General features: G+C 43.4%; 1 protein-coding gene across 8 annotated transcripts; it reads right to left on the minus strand.

Moving 5' to 3' along the window:
• Window positions 1-132: 132 nt before the first annotated feature.
• On the minus strand, window positions 133-27,680 carry MYB (MYB proto-oncogene, transcription factor). 8 transcript variants are annotated; one of them, XM_062570877.1, is made up of 16 exons: window positions 27,606-27,656; window positions 23,628-23,745; window positions 21,948-22,019; window positions 21,196-21,288; window positions 20,559-20,779; window positions 18,762-18,996; window positions 17,814-17,894; window positions 17,321-17,416; window positions 15,728-15,985; window positions 14,349-14,711; window positions 12,635-12,777; window positions 12,100-12,214; window positions 11,888-12,013; window positions 11,105-11,215; window positions 10,337-10,444; window positions 133-300 (listed from the first exon to the last, which is right to left on the minus strand). In XM_062570877.1, the coding sequence occupies exons 1-16, from the start codon at window positions 27,626-27,628 to the stop codon at window positions 184-186; spliced, it is 2,280 nt and encodes a 759-aa protein (XP_062426861.1). In that variant the 5' UTR covers window positions 27,629-27,656; the 3' UTR covers window positions 133-183. The 8 variants fall into 8 exon arrangements, with proteins under 8 accessions (XP_062426861.1, XP_062426862.1, XP_062426860.1 ...); XM_062570878.1 differs by having other exon boundaries at window positions 15,776-15,985; window positions 17,312-17,416; XM_062570876.1 differs by having other exon boundaries at window positions 17,312-17,416.
• Between the last annotated feature and the right edge of the window lie 57 nt (window positions 27,681-27,737).

The following is a 27,737-nucleotide window of genomic DNA, read 5'->3' on the forward strand; positions in this document are numbered from 1 at the left end:
AAGTTGGGTGAAATCCAACAAGAATATATATGCTCAGTGACTAAATGCACTTCGTGCTGCTCCCAACTGTTGTACCACAACAAAGATAGGCTTTTCTCCCACTCATGAAAAGTTTTCATGCAGAGGAACAGTAATTTCCCAGTGAAGTGTTCTGAAAACCATAATGCTTCTCTGTAGACCCTTCTACATCACCAGAGTCCGGGTTGGGAACGTGGTCATGTACTTGCGCGCCTGATCAGTAAGGGCCATCTGATCCTCTATCTTTCCACAGGACGCTGACTCCCAAGCGTTGTTCAGGTGCTGAATTAAAAACAGACAGAGAGATGTGGGGTCAAGATCATGGGAGTTATTGCTGGCTTGTGAGCCCCTGCATGCCCTAGCTGTAGCTGGGCTCTGCTCTTAAGTGCTACCTGAACACTCAACGGGATGTTGTCCCATCTCCAAAGAAATTAAAATCTAAACACAACAGACAGCCAGGATTCAAATCTCCTGAGCTCCCATGTAGAGTGTTATTTCTCTACAAGGCCATATTTATAGCCCTGCCTTTAATCTTTCATTTCCATGAAAGATCTAAAAAGAAAATTTACTTGCAGGTGCACTTTACAGTCAACAGGCCACAGACAGGTTAAAACCCTCAATTATAATGCTCAGCGCTATAACCACACACAAATTACTGCTGAGCCTTCACTCTAGAAATACAGCTGCTTTGCCCCTGTATTCCCCAAACAGACCTGACAGTCTTGACAGCATGACCACAGCCAACAGCAAGGCGCCTGCTCCAGGCTGCCTTCACCTGTGGGCGGCGATTAGCCCATGCCCATCAGCAGAGCTCCTCTGGCCCAACAGAAGATGTGCGGGGGGGGGGAAACTCTCAGCAGAAACAACATTTTAATTATCATGCAAGCCATTTCACTTCTTGTGGTATTTATGGAGGTCAGAGACACCATTTAGTACAATGTTAAAATGAGATAAAACATATCTGCACAGAGGGCCATGCACACTCTGTTTATTTACTCACTAGACAAGTGAAAAGTTTCTCATTGCCTTGAGCTATAGACAGTATTGAAATTTCAAAGCTCCTGGAATTTACCAGTACACATACTTATACACACTTTTTTTTCCCCTCTTGAACTCCAGTTACTCAGTATGTCTGGTTTTCCACATCAAGATATTTACTAAACTTGGAATAAAACTTATATTATTAGATAGAGTTAATGGTACGAATAGTCTGCATTCCAGAAAGCTAAGCACAACTGCGTTCAACTGCAAGCTGCCTACCAAGAAGGGGATCACAGTATTGCTGAAGATCAGGAAGGTCTAAACCCAAATACGTCAACAAACCAAGTCAGGAGAAACTCATCTCTGTCTTCCTCTGCTTTTGACAAGGACCGTCTTTGCAGCTGAAGATCTATATTACTCAACCAGATGGCCAAAGCCTTCCTAGCATCTAGGACGCTGGGTGAAACATAATTTCTTCAGCAAAAACTGTCTGCTAAGAGGAGAAGTGCCCGGGCACGGGCACCAGTGGGCCACTTTGCCACAGCTCTTCATGCTGCTCCTTCTAGCTGCCAGCAGTGTAAGAGCAGCCTTACGTTGTTCTCTAGCCTACATCTCCAGAGAACATGCTTCTGACAGAAAACAGTGTTAGCTGAGACATATGTAAAAGGCTGGATGACATGTTAAATATAGACAAATTTTCAAAACTACGCCCAGTCAAGGCCTTGGTATGAACGGTCGCTGCCGTGGAGGTTTAAAATCTAAAGGTGACAGATCCAATGACCATGTAAGCAGAATGGCCGAGGCAAGGGCAAGCACATTTGTTCTCTACAAACATTTGCTGTCCTTCGCTATACACTACTTTCTTTTCTCTATATACAAGCTCTAAATGTCTCTGATCTTGATGTCTTTTTGCAAACAAAACTCCTGTCGAGCTTCAGGAGGAGCTCCCTGTGGGGAAGGAGAACAAGGTCAGGCTTCGAATCACTAGCTTCTGTAGCTTTTTGTGGGACAGCAGCATCTGTGAACAAATATGCTACAGACTTTCCTACATGGGTTTCACCTGGCCTGGCTGTATACCTTGTATGGTGGTTCAGCCTGGGGTATGCACTGCAGCCAAAGACCAGGTGTGACATACTTTTTGCATGCCACAGACGTGCATGCAACGTGCCGCAGCTTCTTTCATGTTTTGGTTTCACAGCTTCCAGGGTAAACTTTTCAAAGGCACCTAGGTCAGCTGGGAACCTACAGTCTCCTATTGATCCTCAGCGGGATGTAGGCACCTGTGAATATTCTACCCTATTATTTTAGAGGCGCTGGCATCAGGGACCAAATAAATCTCTGGTACGATGCCATCGGTTTTACTTAGAAGTCAAATTTGGTCTATATACCTCAGAAGCAGGTGGCAGTTCCAGAACATCCATCATTTCAAAGGACAAAAATATGTCCAACATTTCCCTGTGATCTTCCAAAGCTTCAATGCACTGGTCTAGAAAAGTGAGTTCAGTAGTACCCTAAATAGCTCAAAATAGAGAAGCAGTCCATCTGTCACAGTATGTCAATTTTTTTAAAATGGAACGAAACTCAGGCAAAGAGCGTCCCAATTTCATAAACTTGTTTTAGTTGTTAGTATCTACACTGGGCTCTTTGTATTAACAGCCATGTGTTTTAAAAAGAAAAAAACAATCATCTGTATCCTGGTATCTTCAACATCTCAACAGGCTGCTACATGTCACTCATTCCACTTAAAGCCTGGTCTTCATATAACCTGATGTCAGAACAGCAGAATCCGCTCACGCAGTAACCCTCTGCCCTCTCTTTGGTGTCGGCTGTCTCCAGTGCCCCAGGGAAGCAGAGCAGAGCGGACACAGGAAACTACAGAAGAATCAACGTGATCCGCAACATGAGTCTTTTTAAGCCAACTTATTCAAGTTTTGCTGCAGAGACACTGTGGGAGAATCTACCTGATAGAATTTTCACCCTTGTACTGTTTTCCAAGACATACATTACACTTCTTTCTTCTACGACAATTTACAAAAAGAGACTAATTTTTCAGTCTCACTTAAGTTGGTAGGAGTTTTGCTCCAGTAAAGAATGCAGAATTGGACCCAAAGAAGTAGTATCGCTACTAAAAAAGTTTCAATTTTGTCCTTTGATCTCAGATAACGAAAACTAAACTAGGCATTTTTAATAAACATTTTCTTTCTAAAGTCTTGGCTCTCAGCAGCAAACACATAACAAAGCACAATGCCTTAGCCTTGCCAGCCCTGCAGCACAGCGCTGGAGGCACGTGTGAAAGTCATCTGAACTCGAGAAATTTTACTTCCACTCTTGGCACCGAGCGCTGGGTCTCACGACCCAGGCAGAACATGTTTCCGGGTCTGAACACACAAGTCTAAGGAATCACTTAGCAAAAAGGGAAAAGCAAATTGCAGGCTGAGGAGCACAATGCTCCTTTCCATGCCAACATCTCAGCAAGTATTGACAGGGCTCTGTTACAGAAAAGCGTCAGCACGCCAGCACAAAGCAGAGCTTACCAAGCATATCAAAAGAGAAAAAGTAAAGAGAGTCAAGCAAAAAGCAGGAAAAAAAGTTCAGGACCAAATATTAAAAAGCTCCTTTTTGTGAACGCATATTTTATCTCTCATATTACAGCCTTCATGCAACCCTGCAAATCAATGAATGGAAAAACAAAAGCTTTGTAATTAGGAGCCATAAGGCCTGACCCAAAACCCACTGAAACCGATGGGCATGTTTTCACTGATGCACTGGATTCATTCCACCCATCTGCAGCCATCCAGGCATGAGGTGTTCATCTTGGCATCTAAATCCCCGGTCAGTGGGGAAGGAGAGGGATCTCCACAGTACGATTCTTTCCATGTATAGCTCTTATTGGGTTAGACAGCAAGAATCTACTCTTAGTTTAGCTGTTAACTGAAAGAATTTAAACCTTCTATTGCTAATATTTCTACAGCTATATTTTTCACACAGATTTCTTTTTCTCTTTAAGTTAAAATTGAGTGTAGGTTAAGCTACTATGAGTTCCCACAGCATAAAATTCCGGACCCACCACACAATTCCCGCTATGCCATTCTCCCTGCTGCTGCTGCTGCTTATGTTGGTAATCCTACTACCACATCCTTCTCCTGGCAACAAAACTACCTCACTGATCCTCTAACATGCCTTCAACTGCCCTCAGGCAGATGTAAACTGTAAATAAACTGTCAAAGTTGTAACTGGGATATCCAGTTAAAGTACTTTCAATAAAAACTTGGACCATTTAGACAAAACAGACAAGAGTAAGGAAAGGAAAGACTGCAAAGGTGCTTTTCCAGCAGAAGTAGTCCTTCTGCACTCAGAGCATGGACTGCTTTTTATGCGCTGTCTGCAGGGCTTAAGAAAGTTCCTGCATTACGACACCCAGCCTGTTAACAGTGGATACTAAAACCAAACATTGCTGCAGCCTTGCAGTATAGAGCTTCCACACAGATGGCAGCGTAGCAAAAATCCTCGTGCAAAGAACTGGTTTAGAAAAAAAAATTTCAGCTCTCCAGGAGCAATTTTTATCTCAGCTATGCTGACAGAAATCTTCAGCAACTCCAGCAAAGTTATTAGTGTTACAGATATTTCCATGAATTTAGACCAGTTGTACTGGCATTTAAAAATAAAAGAGCCAAATGTTTAAAATATTCAGGCTACTAAAAGGTATCTTATCCTGTTCCTCTACTGTAAGAAACAGCCCTTTGTGATAGTTTTCCCTTAGAATTACATGGTATGGATAATCTGCACAACACACCATTGAAAGAAGGCTTAAAACAGAAATGTCGTGTTCTTTCCTAAACAGTAATGGGATCAATGCTCTAAACAAAGCATTTTCCGAGCAGAAAATAATGCCTATCATGTAGAATAGTTTGGCTTTCTATTCTGCAAGGATGCAGAACCAAGAGAAGCCCTTTTACTTATCAAGACTAGATAGTAAAGATTAGTGACCAACTCAAGCAACCATAAAACAATTCTACTCCATTTGCTGCAACAGAGCAGTATTTCTGCTCACACTGTTAGTTCCCACCAGGGACATGGGGCAGCCTTTTCCTGAACTCCACGCTCTATCCAGTTGTTCAGAAATGTAGCTTGCTAAATGTGAGAGAACAAGATGGCCCAACTTCTCAGCTTTTATTATAAGCCTGGTACCAATGCTAAAACAAGGTATTTCATGGTGCTTTTAAGAGCTTAACCCTACAGCCCTTACTCAGAAAAAAAACCTATTTGAGATGTATGAGCTTTCCAAGTAAGATTAATGGGAGAGATATGGAAATATGCTGAGCACCTGCAGCTTACATTAGGATATTCAGTACCTTTGCTAGTTTTGTCCATAAGTAATTTTTCATTGCTGCAAATGGCTGAGTGTCAAGCTGCCACTTTTCTTCAACTGCAGCCTTTGAAAGCTGAGAGACTATTATCTACTCCAGGCACCAACAATTTCTGATCTGTTTGCAACCCAAATTCTGCTGCTCAGGGAAGAGAACAGGTGATGACCGACCTTAACATCCACCCTTCTCCTGCTTCCCTCAAAGCCCCAGGCAAAGCCCAGCTCGTGTGCAGCTCGGCCACTGGAGAGAGAAGTGGTAACGTGAGTGAGGGACAACCTCACGGCCGCCTTTCCCTGCTGCGCAAAACTTAACCTCTCTGGGCTTGAGCGCGCTGTGTTCCCCCCCCCCCTTGATTAAAGAAAGAAGAATATGAGACTTTGAAATCTTCTTGCTCCAAAAAAGCTGTGGAGGAAAACCAGAGACAGGCTCCTCCCAAAGACTGTTGCTTCAGGGCAGCATGCTACCTTGCCTGTATATTTTGTCTTACCACTGCAAACAGAACTCCAAATTTGACTTTTTAAAATGGAAAAAATTAAGGTTAATGTCAGCTCATGCTCTTGAAAAAGTTAACCGGGTAACAGTTTCTTTTAAAATCCTTTAAACTTTGCTCTTTAAAGAAAATGAAGATGGTTACACAAACCACTGAAAGTCAGGAAATTCGAGCTGAAATGTGTCAGTCTGTGGTTAAAAAATGGAAAGTGACAGGAGCTAAGGGTTTAAGAACACTTTCTTTAGCTTGCAGGGCTTTTACCTTATGTTATTTCCTTTGTTACTGGGAGAAGATATCAAAGCAGTGTTGTCTTCTTACACGGTTCCATTTCGTGGTGTCTTTTGATAGCCTGCAGGGTTAGGTGGATGGTCTACGATTTAGCCTACTTGTCTGTCTGCTAGAATGTACTGGTTAGGATAGTTTGTTTTATATATTGTTACTTATTTGACTGGCTACAGAATACAACATGAAATAAAGCATGAGTTTTACACCAGAAAGGCCCAAAGTACATTTTTTACTCAACCACCAGGTGCTATCTAAGCAAATGCTCAATACAGATAATCAGTCTGCCCCATTAAGGGCTCATACATTATCCCAAAATCTTACCCCTTTGAAGTTTCTACTGAGGCTAAACTCGCCCTGCAGTGAAACGGGCTATTGGGTGACAATAATATAGGATGTTGGTTGTAACTCCACCAATACAGAGCAAAAGAGTCTGGTATCTACGCAATGAAGGGTAAGATTCATTCCACTCTGTGGCAAACACATGGGGACGGTGAGGTGTCCCCTGTGCCTGCTGCTAAGAATACCCAATGCCCAACCATGACGCTTGTCACGCAGGACAAAACACCAGCTGAACCTTCACAGATCATCAGGATGACCCTATACACAGCCGCTTTTACCTGCAGCGTTTTACAGGGACAGGGCACAGAGACCAAATGACAAAGTCCAACCTGCTTGGGTTTATTAAGGAGATTTTTTCTAACTAGCTACCTGGCCTCACGTGTCAAATGCAGACAGCTGGAGACAAGATGTAGAACTGTGCAGAAGGCAGAAGCATGTGCTGGTGGTCCATGCTGCAGGCCTGTCCCCAGGTCCCTTTTCCCAAGATCCAGTATGGGTGGTACCCAGCTGTGGGTGCCGTGTCCTTGAGACTGCACAAACCAGGAGGACGGCTCAGCAGTCTCTGTTCACAGTAGGCCATGTCTGCCTACGTGGGAGGTCAACAATATGCAACCAGCACATTCCCCATCCAGCCCTGACCTGAAGCTCAGCTATGTGACACGCTCTTCCTCTTATGTGATGGTGATTCATACCGCGCTATCTGATATGATCATCAACTATCATTTGCCAAGCTGCACGAAGCTTTATGTCCATCCAAAATACAGTGAAAAAAAAAAAAACTTTCAAATTGCTCTGAATATTTGTTACTTTCGCCTACTTTGGAGGTGAACAGCAAAAAGGGCAAATAATCAGACACTTTGCTTAATGCCAGCCAAGTATCTTTAAGTAAACACAGTGCAAATTATTAAAGCAACGAAAAATACTGCAAGCTGATAATTTATGCTTTCCTTTTTATATAAGTTCAAATTTAAAAGAAAATGTAATTTTAGGAACTTTGTACCAAGCGTATTAAAAAAAAAATGTTTAGAGCTCTCTCTCTCTCTCTCTCTCTCTTTTCCTTCTCCATACACACCTTCAAGGTGAAAAATGCTCTATAATCCTTACTTGGACTGAAGTCAGTGAAAATTTGCCTAGGTAAGAACATTGGATCAGGCCCAGCAGCAATGTAAACATATGCAGACACAATTAAATTTCACCTTGGTGAGTTCCCCAATGTTTCATATCTACCTGCCTAGAGTCAATGGATATAGCTCCGTGTTTGTGTGTATATAGAATAAATGACGTACTAGTAAGCATAGGGAGGTAACATTTCCACGCTAACGAATGCTAGCATTCCCAGTGGCTCCGTGTCCCTCAGACGCAGCCCATCCTAACTACACCCATGTGCTCCCACCCCGTGATGGGGCTGGGGAGAAGCACTGGGCGAGCGGCAGCAGCGCACTCCTACCAGCACGCAGCAGACCCGCACCTTCACCCTAGGCACTTTCAGAGCAGCAGGGGCCAAACGCTCCTCTTGCGCGAGGTCAAGGAAACTTTCCCAGAGATGAAGCGGATTTTACGCACAGCACTAAGTCTAATTCAGACCGTGCAATGACCATTCAATGATACATTCAATACTGCACTGCTGTAAAATGTCTGCATTTCATTCTGAAAAAAGTTATCTATGCCACAAGTACAGAAACCTCTAGCCTCCTTCTTCATTCACCATTATATTTCAGCTGAAGCACCCAACATTTCTTGACAAGAGTGGAGAACAGTTTTACCTTCATACTAGTACACCAAGATGCTGCATACCAATTATTTTTTGAGGCTTTTTACTACTGCTTTTTCTTTCAGTCTAACAGATGCGAAGCACTGAGACAAGTTGTAAAGTCATTTTTTATTCAGTTCCTACTTCAGGAAAAATCCACTCTGGACAAACAATGGGAATAACTGACTTTTAACTTCAAGCAAAATTATAAGGGTTTTTCCTGACCAAAGACTGAAGAACGGGATCCAGGATTGCCCACAAATTGACCGTGTAAACTTCCTGGCCAGGATCAGCGTGAGTTGGGTGAGAAGGTTATACAAGTCTTTTCATTTACAGCAGTTTGTAAAACTATTTTTAGATAATAGGAAACATAACATCGTTATGCCAGAGATCAAGAGATCCTATTTTACAGGCGCCTCAAACGTTTCGTTTCTACTACAAGTAAAATGCAGGCAACTACCACGAACGGGACAATCCACAACATAGTCCTAGTTAGCCACCGGGAAATTCTGCCCTACACCCGCAGACGTGCTGCAGCTTGCGCACTGGCCGTGCCCCGGCCTCAGCTGCGCCGAGCACACGGGCACCCGGGGCTCCTCCGCCAAGAGAGGCTTCCAACTCGCACCCCGAGTGACCGTCCTAACGCCCAGGACAGCGGGGAGGGAGCGAACCTTCAAATCTTCCTCTTAGCTGTGTGCCACGACACAGCTAAGAAACGCGACTCATGAGGTTGGAAAGAGCAAACAAGCACTAAGGAATGTGAGTTTTTGCCCCAGACATCCCCACACGCAGGGGAGACAGGGATTTTGGTACCAGGCTTTCCAAAGCTACTTTTCAATCACCTGATCTGATAATGCAAAATATAAACCTGGTCCACTGCAAATTCTGTAACATGTCATCTGAAACTGTTTGTTTTTATATTTCATTCATATTTCAATGGGAAAACAGGCGATGAAATAGGGAAATTCCTATAAAATAAAAATTACAGTTCTTACACAGCTCTGCCTCCAACATCAGCAAATGTTATTGGTGATAAAAATGCAAAATCAGGAACGTATCTAAAATTTTAATATCTTGCTTTACAATGCTAGACTAGAAGTCAGAAACTATGGAGTTATAATTTCCTCTATGACACTGACTCACTGTAAGGAATGATTTTCTTCTCCTCAATTTGCCCATGTGGAGAAGGGATATAAAATTACTTATTCATCTACCTCAAAAATAAGGGTTGCGGTAGAAAGACAATTAATCATTTTCTATACTCTGTTCCACTTTCAGAATAACGGATCTAAAATCCACACGAATCGACAAAATGCTAATTACTTCAGTGGCCTATGGATCATGCCCTATGTAATATTTATTTACTAGAAAGTATGGCACATATATGTTTGTTGACATCTGGGAAAAGCATAATACCTAAAATCCAACCTTACAGTTGGATTAGAACAATCACACATTTAATTCAGTGAAGAGATCCTGAAAACTGGCATAAGCATTATGGGACCATTTCAGATGACAAATGACAACTGTACTTCTGGTATGATCTTATTCTGAGCTCCGGGAAGATCAGCTTGGCTGTTTCCCTCTGCTGTAGGATTTGGTTTGACAGCTGCTGGCTGGTAACCCTGGCTACATCTGAGCCTGCAAACCAGCCACTGCCAGAACCGGCTCTCAAGCTGGAGGCCAACCGACAAGTCCTGGCTGCAGTTGCACCATCAAACTCTTCTGCTCTCCAAAGCAGGAGAGTTGCATCCAACAGGTCTATAGCAAAAGGCCTCTGGCCCATGTTAATTCCTGCGCCATACCTGCAAATTGTTTTGGGGAGTGATGGTTGGCTCCGGGTGAACGCATGCCAAGATCTATCCCACCAATTTACTTGTGGAGTCAACTGAGTTACAACGCTCCACACACGGGCCTTAGCCGCCTGATTTAATTTCCTGGCATAGTTGTGGCCACCATGCCCTCGTGCTACGCAGCGTGAAGTGAGATCCTGAACTACAGGCTTTTCACCTTAGCGTTTCATTCTTCCATACTTGAAAACTTAAGATCAGTCTGTGAGAAAGCATCAGGCATCTACCGAAGGCATTTTTATCGAAGAATGGTTACCTGCAGCGGATTAGACAGTGGCCTGTTCCTAGGTACTGCAAATGTCTTGTGAAAACTACCGTCCTCTTCGGACATTGGCATCTTCAGAATGGAGCTAGTAAGAAGATTCTGAACAAATTAACAAAAAAAAAAAAAGAAAAGAAAAAGTTTTCAATAGCTCAACAAAACAAGAAAAGAAACTAAGTCTGAAAGTATTAAAAGCAGATCTAGCCTAACTGCCCATCATGTAACACTGAGCACTGACATGAATGGAGCTCCCAGCCTGGGACCACACTCTAGCCTGCAGTCCCCGAGGCTGGACTTTGGAGGAGCGTTATTATGTGTAAAGGTTTCATCCAGTGAAACTCCTAAGTGCAGGAGTAACAATAACAACACTGAGCAGTCCCAGGGAAGCACGTGCAATGATGCCCATGCTGGGGCTCCTCTGCACAGAACAATCTTGATTTGTTTTAACAGTTTTAACTCCGTAATCTAGTCATTTTTATACGCAGCTGCAGATGTCCTGTAAGTGCATGCTCTTTACAAAGAGCCGTACGGCCGTACGGGCTGTACAATGGCTGCAACTTCTGCTACCTTCTATAGGCATTGCAACAATCTAATTAAGAAAGATTTTGCCTCTTATCTCTATCTGCTATGTATAGAAAAGCAGTATGTAAATAATGAATAATGCCTTCTAGTTAGGAAGGTTATATACAAACTACTCTCTCTGTTGCACTGAAGAATGGGATAGGAATGTAAAACTGAAAAATAATCTGGTGTTGTACTTACTGGTACATCTTCCATAGCAGATGTGTGCGTAAAGAGCTGAGTGTTCAGGTGTTCTCCTTCCCAGTGGTTTGAGCAAAAAAAATGTCCAGCTTTGTCTGTTGGAGACTCCACCTGGAAGCAGTAAGGCACCATGAAAAAATGCAGTATCTCACTGATCAGAGGAAGATTTATCTGTCAAAGTTTTAATAGGCTGAATAAATATTCTTCACTGTTGTGTATAATACAGATTTACAGTGTAATCTTTTACAGTAACCTTGCTCTTTGCAGAAAAAACGTTCGAGGCTCTCAAAAGAACACCATCTAGTAAAACTTTGAATACTTTCACTCAGCTCTCTGTCAGTATTCAAGAGTTTAATCCTCTAAAGGAGATGGAGAACGTATGTATTTTGGGAATTTTAGTGACAAAGTAATATAATGCAATGTCCTCAAGTGCTCAGATTTCTAAGTCACTCCATGTAGCTTCGTCCCTGTGGGGTTCTTCTATAGTTTTCACCAATATTAGAAGGATTCAATCCAAAATCCTGTCTAATTTTTTTCTTTTTAAGTCTCAAATGAAAACCGCATTAGAACAGCCCAAGCAAACCCCTGCTGAAAACAGCAGAATGACTTCTATGGAAATCAATGGGAGCTGAATTAGGCAGTCCTAGTACACTACACAGAGCTAGCACTAAGATCTTGGGGCTTACATGAAAGAAAAACAGACATCGCTATTTAACAGAAAAGGTATAAGTTTCACAGCAAAGAATGCTGAATTAAATTGCCTCAGGTAAGTTTGCAGTTTACCTCTTGTTTGATTTTCTTCAGCAAAGGGGGTCCACTTTCATGTAGTCCAGCCACGATTGCAGTCTCTTCAGCCTCCTGCTTGATAACGTCCTGCAGATCTTCTACAAGATGAGTCGGAGTTTGAGGCTGAAAGGAAGAAATGTTATATATGAGTCCCAGAACATTACTCCGCACTAATATCAAAGCAACTTTTATCATTGTTTCCTTCGTACCAGCATTTTCAAAGGTCCATATTTGATTTCCTGAGCTGCAAGTGCATTTTTGAATGGAGTGGGTGTTCTTGGAGAGCTCTCTAATATCGACCTCTTGATTGCTGGAGTTCTGAAACTTTAAAAAGAGGCAGAAAAACTTTAAAGGAATGTGTTTGGAAATATTAACCCTTTGCAAAAATGTGTGTTTGCAGGCAACGACTGCTGTAAGACTCTGATAAATGTTTTCCTTTAATCATATAATACCTTTACAAGTAGCCATCTTGGTTTCGTGGAAACATATCTATTTAACTATTACAAGGCAGAAAGGCTTTATTCAAAAAAATGACGAGTCTATATGCACAATTATTCCTTATTAATAAGCTACCTTGGTAGTTATAAAATGGAAGCATTATTATGAACTAGGAAAAAAACTGAATGCCCTAGCAAACAATTCTGCTGGAAGCATTCAGTTACCCAGCATTTTGTTTTGGCTGTGTCCAAAACTGACAGAACAAACCCCCACGAATCTGACAGTTCGGTGCTGTAAGAGACTCACAAGTGATTTTCCTTCTGTGCTTTGAAAGCCTGGTCCCTGTGGAACGGCGTCGTAACAGCCACCTTATGGCCACACATTGGGGTGGAAGTTAAAGCGGGGTTGTCCAGGCTCAGGTTTTCGTGATTGGTTGAGGTGTTTAAGAACTGTAAATAGGGAAAGAGAAAATCAGTAGGAACATCCAGGTTACCAGGTTGATTTTTAAGCTGACTTTATAGAACCAAAGAAAAACAAAGTACTTCCTTCTCATTGACACAGGTGATTCTCCTGACCCTACAATACGGGTGTGTGCATGTAGGGTACCTGACTACGTGGCAACAAAAAATGTTCAACGAACAGTTTGGCTGGGACATTCAGGAAGTAAAACTTATCCTCTCTAGAAAGAGAACTAAACAAAATGATACTCCGTTCCAACGAGAAACATTCTCCACCACGTACAGAGCCAAATCTTAAAAGCCTAATTTGGGTTTTCTGCAAATGAATTGCAATTAATATTAAGAGCAACATGCCTATGTGAGAAGCAAGTGAAAATGAAGAAGGGATGCTTCAGGAATAAACCCACAGGAAATGGGGCTAAGCTCCATGAAAGTTATCAGGAGAATCTAGGTACTTTATTTAGAGTGTTTATGATCGGAAAATAAATTTCCTAACATCACCGTCCAAACAAAGTGTTCCATTTTCACAGCTTAAGATGAAAACTGTGGCCCATGATAGCTGTGTGGACTGAAAAGGAGGGAGTGGTATCAGGGCAGAAAAATACTTTTGCAGGAATGCCACTTAGTAACCTAAAAATATTGTTCCTATTTCTAATGTCTATGAATCCGTGAGTGAAGCTGTATCCTTTATTCCAATAAAGATTCGCTATAACATCTATTACCTTGTGGACTTATTTATATCAGATTAAAATAAACTTTTCAAAGGTATAGGCATGTATGAAAATACAGATTTCACTCGATAAATAACATATGATTAAAATACATAACTGGAGATAGAGTAGAAGACTATTACATGCAATCTTTGAATAACCTTCAATGTCAGTGTTCTTCTGACTTTAAGGATCAACGCCAAACCAAAGACTAAATCAACGGAAACACACAGGCAAACAAAAAAACAGAACACGTTTAAATAGTGCTACAGCTGTGAAACAAAGCAACAAACAATAGGAATTTCAAAGGGCAGATCAGACATTTTTAACAGGCCTATTTTCTCTTCATTCCTATTCCACCCCACCCCACACGGCCTGAGTTAAGGATGGAGAGCCATGATTTGAATTTGCTGGTTGTTGTCAGTTTGTCTCACAACCTGAACGCTATTTAAATGCAGTTTGGGGTTTTCTAGGTCAATGAATCATACTGTAAGTGGACAGAGATGGAAAGTATTACAAATGATCAGAAATGTTAAACTCTAGAAGTTGAAGGAGTTAACAGCAAGAGCAAAGCAGGCAATCACATTCCCCTAGAAAAATGATCCAAATGAAAAAAAAAAGCAAAACAAAACAAGTATGAATTTGAAAAAAAAAAAAAGAATCAACAGTTAGCTTGCTGATCATCTAAACTCAGTGGTGAAGACTTAAGAGCAGTGAGAAGATTCAAATACGGAGCGAAATCAGCAAGCACAACGGCAATTAGTCATTTGTTCCAAAGGATTAGTTTCTAAATTGTTAACACTGCGGTGACTTTTGAGAATTAGTAACATCTGTGCAGAAGTCTTGATCTACCTGCGAGGGAGAGAAGGGCAGGCTTTTGACAGGGGAGCGCTTAGGAGTTGAGCTGCTGACGTCAGCTAGTACCAAGGTGCTACTGTGGCCACTGGCTAAGGGTCTGGAGTGCCCTCTCCTTTTGCGAAGAAGGACCCACGGAGCTGCGCTGCACTGCGAGGCACATAAGGACTTTGGTGAGCCGGGAGAGCCCTGACTCAACATGATTCTGCTCAAGTTAGCGATGGGGTGTCCGTGAGGTCTACAAGCATTGGCCCCTCTTTGCTGAAGCTGCGCGGCTTTGCCTGAGGGAGCTTTGCTAGCTGAAGTATCTGAGTCTTCAAAGAATTCAAAACTGCTGAGATCACCCCATGATGAAGGATCCTGAAACAACGTGGGAGGCACGGAGCTATAAGACAGTGTGTAGTGCCACCTCATGAAAATACAGCGCTAAGATATGCCAGTAACCAACAAGAACAGTTTTTCCCAATTCAAGGCAGCTTGACCCTGTTTACTTGAGTAATACTGTGAATGCTTATTTGTGTTCTTAAAGTATACCTTCAGTAAACTGAACTGTCTAAAATCCCAGTGTTGCTGGCAACTGAGTTCCTACAATGAGTAAAATGATGTCCTGACTACTCCTCTGGTATGAAGACAGTGCCTTTCGTCACAGAAAAACGTGTGCACTGAACTCTGAGCTGATCCGTCTCCTTCTAACCAGCACTACTGCTCAGGATGTGCTGAATGGGATGTGGCCCTGCACAAGGCACGCGCCGTCGCTGCTCAAGTAAGGTGCCACCAACAAATGCATTTCAACGCACTACTTCTGTTACCTCTAGTGTCTCAGAGACCATAATGAAAAAAGGCCAATGTCAATGCCAGTCAGCTATGTGGTATTTAAATACAGCGTTTCCAGTTCTTTAGATACGCGAGGCAAAGTCCTTAAACTTTGAGAAGCAGCTATTGATGTCACAAGAAAAACCTTTAGAAAACAACACCGATATATGAACAGCCTCACATGGAGCCATAGCATGTGTCACTTCTGATACAAACAAGTATCATTTAATTGTTTAAAATGTTTGTTGGTGTCTCTGATTTTATTTTAAGGAGATTTAATGTAGTAAGAGACTGTTTCAAACTCCTATTTTGTAGTATGCAAAAATCACACTCCCATACCGAAATGCAGCCGGAAAGGGAGAAACCCACAAAGAGCATACGCATCCACACTCGAGGGCTTCATTTACGAACAACCGTGTGTTGTTATTTCAGAAGGCAAGCTTCAGCTCTCGTAGCAATTAGAAGCTACTCAGAAAAAAGAAACAGATTTAGGACGCTCCCAGCTCTTTTCCCCTTAGTCCTTGACCACACGCAAATTCACCTGAGGCAACGGTTCTACTTACGGAGTCTATTAACTGGAGTGTTTCTGCAAATTCTAAGAGATTCTTAACATTGTCCAGGATGTTGCTCTGGTGGACAATCATGCACCTTGCAGGGGATGCACTTTCCTCAGGTAAGCAACCATGATCCATCGGCGGAGAGGGAGTACAGTGGTGATGTTCCCCCAAACAGGAAACAGGTGCACTGTCACCACTCGTCCTGGTATTGTCAGCGATTGCGGTGCTGTGCCAGCCGGGGTAGTTTGATGTGTGGTTCTGTGTCTAAAGGAAGAAGAAGGAAAAAAAAAAAAAAAGAGAGAGAGAGAGAAAGAAAAGGGTGGGGGGGAAAGGCAGAAGGAACTTAGCAATGAAATTGCACAAGGTGTCAGATGCCTCTGGAGGAAAGATAAAAGCAGTTGCATCATCATCTAAAAACTTATGCCTATGAAACAATTGTCAAGATGTTTCCTTTCATCAGCGCAAGATCTCCTTTTAAGTAATAGCAGCATTGTATTTGTTATCCCCAAAGTTACCTTAGTATTGATTTCCAGGATTATGAGCATATATCACAACTTACATATTAAGTAAATCATACTGTGCTATTCCAAAAAGCTCAAAAAGTGACTGTAAGTAATTTTCTGTGAGAAGCAAGAAATGGCAGGAGTTCCCTATTGAGCACTCAGCACTGTAGTAGGCTAGAGTTTAAGAGTTAGAGTTGCTTTTGTTTGCTTATCTCCTTTTCTTCTTCTGTCCCTGTCTAATGCTACAGCTTACACCAATGCAATGAAGAGGCTGTCAAATCAACATGGTTAGGAAAGCAGAAGAACAAATTAACAGAAGTTTCTTTCCAGTGTGATCATGCAACAGAAGAAATTGCAAAACATTAACTAAAGTTAAAAAGTGGCCAAACTAACGTATCATGCATGCAGTTGTTTTACTATTAATTTAAATATTACCCAAAAAAAGAATCTGCTGGCTATCACCTATCTTCTAAGATGATCTGGGCATTCTTGGCTTTGGTGATGGTGCTAAGTAATTACGTCAGGGTTTTCACATTTTAAAATCCAATGGCATATACAATGAAGTGTAAGAATGCAGTAATAGCCAGCATTCGTTTCACACATGCAGTTACGAAGGATCTAACATTATTCAGAGAAGTAAAACAAACTGTCAAACATGCACCAAGTCTGAAGCTTACAAAGGTATAATACACAGCTGAAGAAAAGAATACAACAGAGAAGAAAAATTGGATGTATAGGCACTACATTTTCATCATATGAACCATTGCACACTTTCAGAAATGCAGATCCTACTGATTTAAGATCTGTGGGATTATTCATTTTAGTACCATCATTGTGTTTCCAATATGCCATAACATAACAGAGCCCAGCCCTGCTCCCACTTTTCAAAAGTAAAATAACTGCATTAAAAAAAAAAAAAAAACTCAGAAGGCAAATGAGACTATGTATGTGCTATGTTTCATCCTTGTAAAACAGAAATATAGAGCCTTGATTAGTATCAAAGGCAAAGGGGGAGTAAAAAGTTAGCAAGACAAGCACTGGGGTAATGCTGCTATCCCTCCATCCAAGCACACAGTGACAGTCTTACTGGTAATGCCTGCTGCCCTTTCAGTTCATTCTCAGTCGACATTAGTAGCAACTCTAATTCCTTTATTCGTTTTTCTTTCTCAGGGTCTTCATCATTATAGTGTCTCTGAAATTAAGAGTTAAGGGAAAAGAAAAGATAAAGGTCTGATAGGATGTAGCAACTAAAATGTGTATGGCTTGCCGTCCTGTGGTTTTAATGGCCAAATTAGACTCAAAGATGAACCAAATGTCAATTGTGTTTTCCACTGTCAAAGTCCTTGATGAATTTCAGTATAGATATTTGAAATGGAGAAAGTGAAAGCTAGCACACCAGATGTCAACTACTGCATCTTAAATTCACTTCAGAAGCAGCAATTATTAGCCATGTTTACACTCCCCCACCTTCCCCATTTTCTCTCTTCACACTTATTACATTAAAATCCTTAATGAAAGATGTCCGTATATTGACTTATATATCAAACATTTAACAAATTGGATCTTGAAATGAGGTTCAAGTTATCTACCTGAATAGCTGCAGCAGCTGGCTGAGGAACATTGAGAATATTTACATGCAGTGCTACTGGATATGGGATCTGACCAGGGACCTAGGCCAAAAAGCAAAAGATACTAGAAGTTATTATTTCTATCACATTAACCGGACTGTCTTGCGAATTTGGGTTAAAGATAAATTTGGGTTTACGTCCCTAACATTTATAGTCTACAGAGATGCAACAGCAAGAAAACAAAAAAGTTTAAGAGAAAACTGAACAGCTCTTAGGAGTGTTACAGCGAGCAATAAAAAGGAAGACAGAAAATTCATATATAAAGACTCTATCCTTCCTGAATGAGAAAAGATAAATAATTTATAGATGCATTTGTACAATTTTCTACATTGAAGTGAAAATACAAAAGATGCATTTTATTATAATCTAAAACTCTATAATATAGCTGTTTAAAGCAGCAGTCTGTTTCATTATTAATCATTAATAGAAAAGGAATTAGATTCAAAACAATACTAATTTACTTGGTTTTGACAGGCAACCCACAAACAGAATATTACTAAAGCAAAAATGGAGATTTAGACACAGAAGACAGGACTACCCAGATTCAACTGATTTTTGAAAGGGGTAAAATTCACCGCTATAAAAAAATGGTACTCAATCCATTTTCATTGCTGACTTGCTGTTCTCCCTTATAAGATATTAAAAATGCTGCATCCCATTTCATCCCTTCAGTGCCAGCAACCAATCTGAAATGTACATATGCTCATCCCTGCTTTAGTCGAAGAAGACCTTGCTTGACATTGAAGACACACGAGCCCTGCTGAAGAGCGACCCAGAGGATTTACTAACTTTTTCTCCCCATCCACCAAGGCTGGCAGAAAGATCCCTCCTTTCTCAGATCACACGCGGCCAAATTACACCCACCTATTCCCCAAAGCCAAACGGTAAGAAGCATTTCCAGGAGCTTACGTTTTGTGGCTCAGAGATGTGGTAGTAGGGATAGTCATTGCTCAGGGGGGGCTGGCCGGCCACTGGGAGCTGAGCAGAAGGCACACTGTGAGCAAAGCCCATCAAGTGACTGCTCTTCTGAAAGCCGGCGGCTGCTGAGGACAGGTTGCCTTTGGAGGACTCCTGCAGATACCCCTCCTGCTCAACCTTGCGGCGCATGGTAGAATTCCAGTGGTTCTTGATGGCATTATCAGTTCTGCAACGGGAATACACACATTTGAAGAGTTTTACAAAAGAGAATTTTAAGTTCAGGCTGAAATCAAGCAACATGGAACTGCTGCGACTCTGTTCAAAACCTAGTGCTTTTCTCTGACCTTCTGCCCCTACCTTTGAAAGTGCTACTCTCCGCCTCTCAAGAAAGATATTCACTATAAATGGTAGGGGAAAGATAGGTGGCTACTGTTTTCAAATACTTTTTGGAGCAACCTCCTTATTTTAAGTGTTCAGATTGTAAAAAATTAAGAACTTCAGCTTCATCTCATTCCCATTTCAGCTTCATCTCATTCCCATGAGATGAGGTGACAGTGGCAGCTAAGTCCCTCTTTGAGGCTACCCTAAGGACTGTCTACATTGCATTTGTAATTCTTAATATTTCAATGGAACTTTATTGTATCTCCTTGCGGGAAGGACAGACTTCAGAAAACAGCTGTGAAAAGACTAACTTCCAAACAACTTTCCAGTGGGCCACCTAGACAATGACAGCATCATGCTATCCACACACATTCAGTAAACAAAACTGTTACGATTTTTCTCAGCTGCAGAAAAACTGAGATTCAAATTCTCAAATATATGAGTCAGAAAAAGAAAAAAAGCTTATAAAAACTTCTTATTGAGTTCAGGAGGTTCTAGGACACACTTAGAAACAACTCTTCTATTTGAAAAACCTCACCATCAAACAATACTGTTGAAAGAAGTATCTGTGATGTGTGCAAGCTACAGAAAAGCTTGCCAAGTGGCAGATCCATTTCTTGTTTTCTTCTAGAAGGCGAAAGAAATGTATGGAATGCCCAGTGAAAAGCATATTGCAATCTCAGGCATTGTATTTGGATCTTGAAGATGTTTCACTAAATAATAAGCATAAAATGAGAAGGGAAAATCTTTGTTTACATTGTGCGCTTGACTGCACTTTATGTTGAGTTACTTTTACTGCAGACTGAGTAAGACACTGAATCTCTGAATATACATGCAAGTTGTGCTTAAATTTTGAATGAGACAAATGTTTCCAGGACTGGAGTTTGAGGAAGTCCACTTCCTCTATTTTATATATGGATTTTTAACAGGTCAAAATTGTCTGACTGACTCAGAAGCAATGACAAATGCTGAGGCAACCTTCTGTTAAATCATTCTGAACAAACAGACTGGATTTCACATTGAAGGTATACCCATACCCTTAACTGAATGCAAATTATGTTCCACTTGCAGAGCCTGATCCTTCACTGTTCAATGAATTTGTCTGTTATTTCAAGCATAAATAAGATTACATACATATTTAGGAAAATGTTACGATCTTGCTCTAGTTATTGATTTTTAACTACGGCAAACATTAAAAGCATGTACAAACAGCATATTGTTCCAGGTACTGACCAAACAGTACAGTTCCCCACTGGGAAAAATGCACACTGATGTCATTGGCTTTCCAGGATTTGAGTCCAAAATTTTTGATTTATATTGTGCAGCCCCAGGCAACTGAAACAGACTGCTCAGGCCTGCAGCTTTTTCTTTCTTTCCTATTTAAGAGCTAAAGGTATATGTCATTACCGTCCAGGCAGCAACTTTGCAATTTCTGCCCATCTGTTTCCCAGTCTCTTGTGTGCCTGGTAAATAATTCTATCTTCCTCTTCTGTCCAGGAGGTTTTCTTCACTTCTGGATTCAAATGGTTGTGCCACCTCTCCCTGCACTGTTTTCCAATCCTTCCCTTCAAATGCTTAGCAATGACAGACCAGCGCTTTGGACCGTATTTCTGCACGAGTTCTATTACCTTCAAAGAAGGACATAAAAACTGCCTGTATTTAATGATGCATAATGAATCAATGCAATTTTTTGGTGGTGGAGCAATATTTTCAATGACATTTCTCAAAATCTCCATGGTAAAGCTAACACACAGTTAAGGCTTCCCATTTCCCCTTTATATTTTTACCCAAAAGGAAAATTCTGGTAACAGTAAAGACATTTCCAGACTGCATTTCTACATCCCAGTGTTATAAATCAACATTAATTAATTTGTGTAGAGCACTTAGAAAGCACTGTATAAATACTTAGTGTTGATATTTATTATAGGATCAGCCCTGCCTCAGGCTATATAGTGTCAACACCACTGAAACCTCTAGTAGTTTTGACCCAATACATTAAATCCACTATTAAGGTATTAATCAGATGGAACGGAAAACTGCTTACCCTTTGATCCTCCTCTTTTGTCCACGGACCTTTGATAAGTTCTGGGTTTAATACCTTCTGCCATCGGTGCTGGCACTGAACATCTGTCCGATTCTAATGAAAGGTAAGATATGCAAACTAAATCATTCTTTAAAAAGAAGATCTGGTGATACTGCTTTTATCTAGGTACGCTTGCTTCCCTGAATTTCACTGCCAACTACTGTCATTAAATTATATGATAGTGATACAGTAGGTCTGAAAAGGAGATGCTCAACTATCAAGTTGCTCATTGAACTAGATAATATTTCTATCATTTCTGCAGATATGACTGTATCACCAAAACTACATAAACTGAACCTTCACCACCCGGCATAATAGCTGTCATTCTTAAAAAGAGCTTTTACATGCAGTATTTCTACAACAGCTGAAGAGCTCAAAAAATTATTTTATGTACTGCATTTGCAGTTCATCAAAGCTATTTTATCTCTGTGCTGAGACATTTTGTTTCGGTACTACATCTACTGTGCAACACCCCTAAGCCCCCCATTTCTGTTTGCTTGGTGTATTCCAACCCTTTCTGAGAAGTGAAAGGAAAATGAAGGTAAGAGCTTCTGCAATATTCTAACTAAATTGCTGAGTTCTCCATCTGTGGAGAGGTTTTATATCTTCTGCGAAAATTTATCTATGAAACAACCACTCCCCTTTCCTTTACTTGGAACCCCCTGATAAAGAGTTGTCACTGGAACTGGAAACAGAAACCAATATCCACCTACAGGAAGGAAATTGGCAATGACTTTCCAGTCTTCTGTGCCGTTCTGTTCCACAAGCTTCTTCAGTTTCTCATCCTGAATCATTAAGAAAAACAAACATAACTGATATTGCAATCTCTTCTAATGCAAATGAAATGGACCCCCACCCTACATTTGTTCTACCTGCTTTTCATGCATTTGTTTCTTTGTGGGATCATGCCCTGAGATTAAAGGGGGGGGTCTGTATTCTTCTTTTGTTTTTAATTAGCTAAATCAGGAGATTTTTTTCTTCTTCTATGGATCTTGGCAGGTTCTTCAGCTGTGCTGTAGGATGATTTTTTCTGTGCCTCAACTTATATATTGTGTGATTCAACTTACATATTCCCATTTTACAGCTCAAAGCAATCTAAGTGTTGTTCTTGCATTGAATTTGTAGGAGTGCATGGATGTTTAGATGCCAGGCACGTGACTAACAGTGAAATTCAGTAACACTCAGGCACCCAGCTGTCTTGAGACCTCTAAAAATCACAGTTTTGAACTTCAAATGTCTTACAAGTAATGGAAGTCCCAATAATTTGCTCATCTCTATCAGAGTATCATGAACGCACGAATGGCCCCTTTTTGCTACTGATCACTATGAGGGAGTTCTGCATACTCACCACTGCAAGAAATTTGCACCACTGTTTATAATAAGGCCAGTAATATAGACCCTAAAGGCAAAAGCAACCAACTGTACATACTGGGAAGGACTGAGAGAGCACATAACACAAGAGGGAACTGCCCCAGCAGATAAGAGAAGGGCAGCACCCCTCCCCTTCCCTGCTCAGTGCCTCCCAGTACGCTCCCAGTTCATACGACAGGAAAGTGGCCACTGGGCTGCACACCCAGCCCTTCCTCCCAGACCGTATCAGAACAGATCCATCCCTGTAAAAGCAGCCTATGACTTTTTTTTAAAAAACAAACTCTTACAAGAGGTGACCTGCCACTGTTTATATATCAATAGAAGTTGGTAGAGAGGAGAAAGTCAAAACATAATTTAATAATTGTATTAATATACTTCACAATAAACTTAAAGCAATTAAATGGCCACAGGATATCCACCTGGCAGAAGATTTGATACCAGAATTTATCTGGAAAGTCAACACAAGGGTACTGTGACTAAACTGTATTCTGACCTTCAAAAGTGAAATATATCTTGAATGCTCAATTTTGGTACTGTTAGATTTCTTTCTTCCAGCTTTTAATTTATTTCCATTCAGAATCATAATGCTGCAATTCACGCGCCAATTTCGAATGGCACAAAAGGGCTGCAGCAGTTTCTGCCACAGTTTTTTGCTGCTGTGGGACACCAAATACACGTCAGTTCTCACATAGCAACCATTTTCAAACAAAAAGAGGCAGCAACGACAACCAAACACTGCTGCCGGTGACTCTTAATCTGCTTCTCCAACACAGATCACAAGAGGGACTCTAGTATCTGTAATGTAGACCTTGGCGGATATAAAAACTGCTGTTATGCATTTCATTTAAAGGAAAACAATGCTCCTCAAAGTTAAACAGAAACACTGAATGTAGCTAACAGGTCAAAAACACTGTCCTTATTCATATAGTGGGATTGTCACTGAAGTCACTGGGTAGGAAAGAATTTAATCCATGCTCTGTCTTTTCACATGCATTAGAAGAGACGATTGAACTCATATTTACCTCTTCACGGGTCCACCTTGTTTTTCCTAAATGACGTTTTCCAGCTTTCGGAAGCAGACCATCATAATCGTGATCGTACATCTCAACATCTTCATCATCATCATCACTACTATATATACTGCAGAAGGAAACACAATGAGACACAGAGCCGAACATGAGGACTTGAGCTACTTAACTACAAAGCACACAAAAACCACTACAATCTTCACAAAGATTATACAGATAAAAGTTATAAAACTTGCACAACAAGATTTTGTTCTGCATTCTGTTGTTCTAGTATTCTGAACTGGTTCTGCTGTTTTTGGTATCCACAGATACAAGCATAGGGCTGGCAACCTTCTTACTGCTGTGCATGTTTAGACCTGCTCATACTGTTAGATCAGTGGCGAATTACACATTTGGCAAACTTTCAACCAATGAAGGTTTCAAATTAAAATACAGTGTTTGGGACAATGAAGAGAACAAGAGGCTGTGTCCATTACACGAATGCATACTCAAAATCTTTAACTTGTGCCACACATTTTGAAAACTACTGGTTTTGTACATTTAATAGAACAAATAGCTATACAGCTCCCAAACAAGACAGACTGGATAAATACAAAAAGCTAAGCCATGACAGCCTTGTTAGAGAATATGTTTATGATCCCAATATGTAAAGGCAGAAGTTTCTATAATTTACTGAACTAAAACCAATAAGTGGTAGCATTAGCATGCAGTAAACTTTAATACGAAATGTGCCTGCCATTCAGAGGTCTAGACAGACAGGGACAAGTTGAGGACAAGTGTGTTTAATAACCTGCAACTAACAAAGAAATGATTGAATCATTTTACACAACACATTTTCCTAACTCATGACTTTATTGCCTCTTTATTTACCTCTACTCCATTTCTGAATACCTCATACTGGTTTTGAAATACTCTGCTACTCACTTAATACATGACTAAGGGATTTCCCCAGAGGCTATCTATGGGCAGAAAGAGATCTATTATTGTTTTTCACAGGCAGCACTTGCTCTATCCAGTTAACGAAAATTAAAACTGCATATTCTGCAATAGGAGCTGTCTTGCTGGTGGGTAACATTTTATTTCCAACTTTAAGATATAAACAGAAGTTTTGAAACTTTAGCTAAGAGATAATAACCACAGCATTAGAAGAGACAATGTCACAGTGTGAGACAAGTAACTGTGCTATATTTGAAGGTGTTAAAGTATGAGTAAAATATTCAAATGAAAAGGGTTTTTTCATAATAAAACAACCAGCCTCACCATATAAAAGTGAATTACTAGGCACAGTTTTTCCTGTCAATCTGTTTTCAGGGGATCACTTTTTAACTGAAGCATACAGACTGTTTGCCAAGATGCAAACACCTCCAAAATGCAAGCAGTTAAACATATATTCTTTTAAAGTATACCAGGCTAATCACACCTTAAACCTTCAACCCTGTTTTCTGGTCTGTGGCATGCACCATGAAAAATATGCTACAGGTAAGAAGTTTTTCAGAACCTGCAGTGATGTGTGGGGCCTTCCCTGAGCCACTGCCAGGTGGTCCCCGGACTCATCGAACAGTCCCATCACCTCCATCCTCAATTCACCACCACGACGCCTCAGTCCTAGGTCTTGCCTGGCCCCACATATCACTCCTGGCTCCTGGCCCCTTGCAACCTACTGGCATAAGCAGTGGCTGAAGACCCAAAGTAACATGCCAGGCAGGCGTTCCTTTTTGGCAGCTGTGGTCCCCCAGACTTCAGTGAAGCTAATCGCTTGAGCAAAGCTCCCAGTCTCCTGTTGGGATGGGCTCAGCTCCATCCCCCTGCTGCTGTTCAAAGCAGAGGCACTTTTCTAAGTGACACACCGGGACAGCTGGGTGACTGCCTTTATGCCATAGGAAGTTTTGTGGCTCAGCTTCCAAATATCATTTTGAAAACTAGTTTCGCTGATAGTAAAAGCACCAGGTACGCATCCAACGGAGTGACGCCTCCTATGCCGTGTAACATTACAGGCATATCAAAGAAATGCAGCTCCAAAACAGGACGAGAACATTAGCCATGAACAGGTTAAAATAATTTAAATGTGATGCCAGTAATGTAAATGATTTATTTAAGTAACCAAGGCCTTGTTGCACCGCAGAACTGAGTAAATCCCAGTGTATTACCTGTGCTCTCCAGCAGGAGAAAAGGGCCTCGGGATTTTAGGACACTCGGCAGCTTCTTTACGAAACCAGCCCCCCTCCGCACTGCTCTAAAACTTTATTTTCCACCACCGTCCCCAGCCCCGAAATCTCCCCCGGGAGCGGCACCAGACAGCCCTGCGCCCGAGCGACCCAAAGGGCTGCAGTGCCCCTCGCCGCGGCTCCCGGCGCCGTCTGAGCACTCCCCGGCCGCGGCAACGCGGCGCTTCTCGTCAGGGCAACCGGCTTGTGCAACGATACGGGGGCCAAAAGAAAAAAGGAAAAAAAGAAAGAAAAAACGAAGGACGTCGGAGAGGAAATGACTCGCTGCTGCTACCGTGATTGAAGGAATTCGGGCACCAGCGCCGCGGGGCCGAGCCCGCTGCTGCCTCCGCGCCGCGCCGCGCCCCGCCCGCCGGGGCGGCCCCGCCGGCGGCCCCGCTCCGCTCTGCTCCGCGCCCCGCGGGGCAGGCGGCCGCCGCGCCGCCCTGCAGCCGTGGCGGGGCTGCGCCGCCGAGCGCGGCTGCCCGCGGAGCGCCGCCGCCCGCTGCGCCCCTCCGGGCGGCGCCCGCGAGGCGGGCAGCGCCGTCCCTCTGCGCCGGGAGAGACGGGGCGAGTGATTCATATCCAGCCACGGCGACACCCTCCCCCCCCCCCCCCCCCCCCGCGCTCCGAAAGTCCGGCCCGGCGCTCGGCCCGCTGCAAGCCCCTGCTCCTCCAAAACGCTCCCCCCCCCCCGGAGCCCTGCAGCCCGCCGCGCCAAGCGCGGCCTCAGGCCAGACAGCAAAGCCCGGGAGCGGGGCTCTTTCCCCTGTCACAAACCCAGCAGAAGGGGAGGGAGGAGGGGAGGATGCCGGGCTGCAAAGAGAAAGGGGGGGGAAGCCTCTCCACGTGTCCGACCCGCCGTCCCCAGCTAATTAGACAACAACCGCGCACTGTGCGCCCGCCCGGCGGCAGCGGCAGCGGCCACGAGGCGCTGCTGCCCGGCCCGGCCCCGCCCGGCCCGGCCCGGCCGTCCCCGGCCCCCTGCCGCCCCCGGCGCGGATCGCCGCGGCTCCCCAGGCCGGCGGCGGTGACAGCTCCCGCCGGACGCCCCGTCGGAGCCGCGGCCCCCGCAGCCGCCGGCCGGCCCGCGCCGCCGCGCCCCGGCATGTGCCGAGCGGCGGGTGCACGAACGAGCAAAGCCTCGCAGGGCAGAGCTGCAAGCGCAGAGGGGAGCGGGCAGAGCCGCGGCCGTGCGGGCGTGGGGGGGGGAGGTTAAAAATAGAAAAAGAAAAGGAAAAAAAGGAGAAGAAAGAAGAAATGCATCCCCAAAGCCAGGCGCGCTCCCTGCCCGCCGCCCCTCACCTGACATCCCACCCCCGCCGGCAATGAATGAATGAGCCGGGAACGCGCTACCTGCCGCCGCCGCGCCAGACCGACATTTTCCTGACTTACAGCTGCCCAGCGCCCACGTCCAGGCGGACAGAGAGCCCCGGGGAGGGAGGGGGAAGCGCGGCGCGGCCCCCGCTCCGCGGCGCACGCAGGGCCCCGCGGGGGCTGCGCGGGAGGAGCCGCGGAGCTGCCAGCCCTCCGCGGAGCGGGGCGGGGGGGCATCGCTCCGTGTCGGCTGTCGGGACGGGGGGCGGAGTGGCCCAGGTGAGGGGCAGCGGCGGGGCTGCGCCTCGGGCGAGCCCCTCTGCTGCTCCTTCCCTCGGCCCCTCGCCCGTCGGGCGGGCGCGGCGAAGCACCGACGGAGCCCCCTGCGCGCAGAGAGCCGCCGCCCGGCGGGGCGGCCGCCCGCCCGTCCGCCCGCGACCCCCGGCGTTACCTGTGCCGGGGTCTCCGGGCCATCCTCGCACCGGCCGCTGGGGGAGGAGGCAGGGAGGCAGGTCGGGGGCCGCCGCGCCGGCCGCCGCGCCCTGCTCCGGGCTGCGCCGAGGCGCTCCGCCGCCGCGCACTG

This window comes from Rhea pennata, chromosome 3 (genome assembly GCF_028389875.1).
Source record: "Rhea pennata isolate bPtePen1 chromosome 3, bPtePen1.pri, whole genome shotgun sequence".
NCBI classification, from domain to species: Eukaryota; Metazoa; Chordata; class Aves; order Rheiformes; family Rheidae; genus Rhea; species Rhea pennata.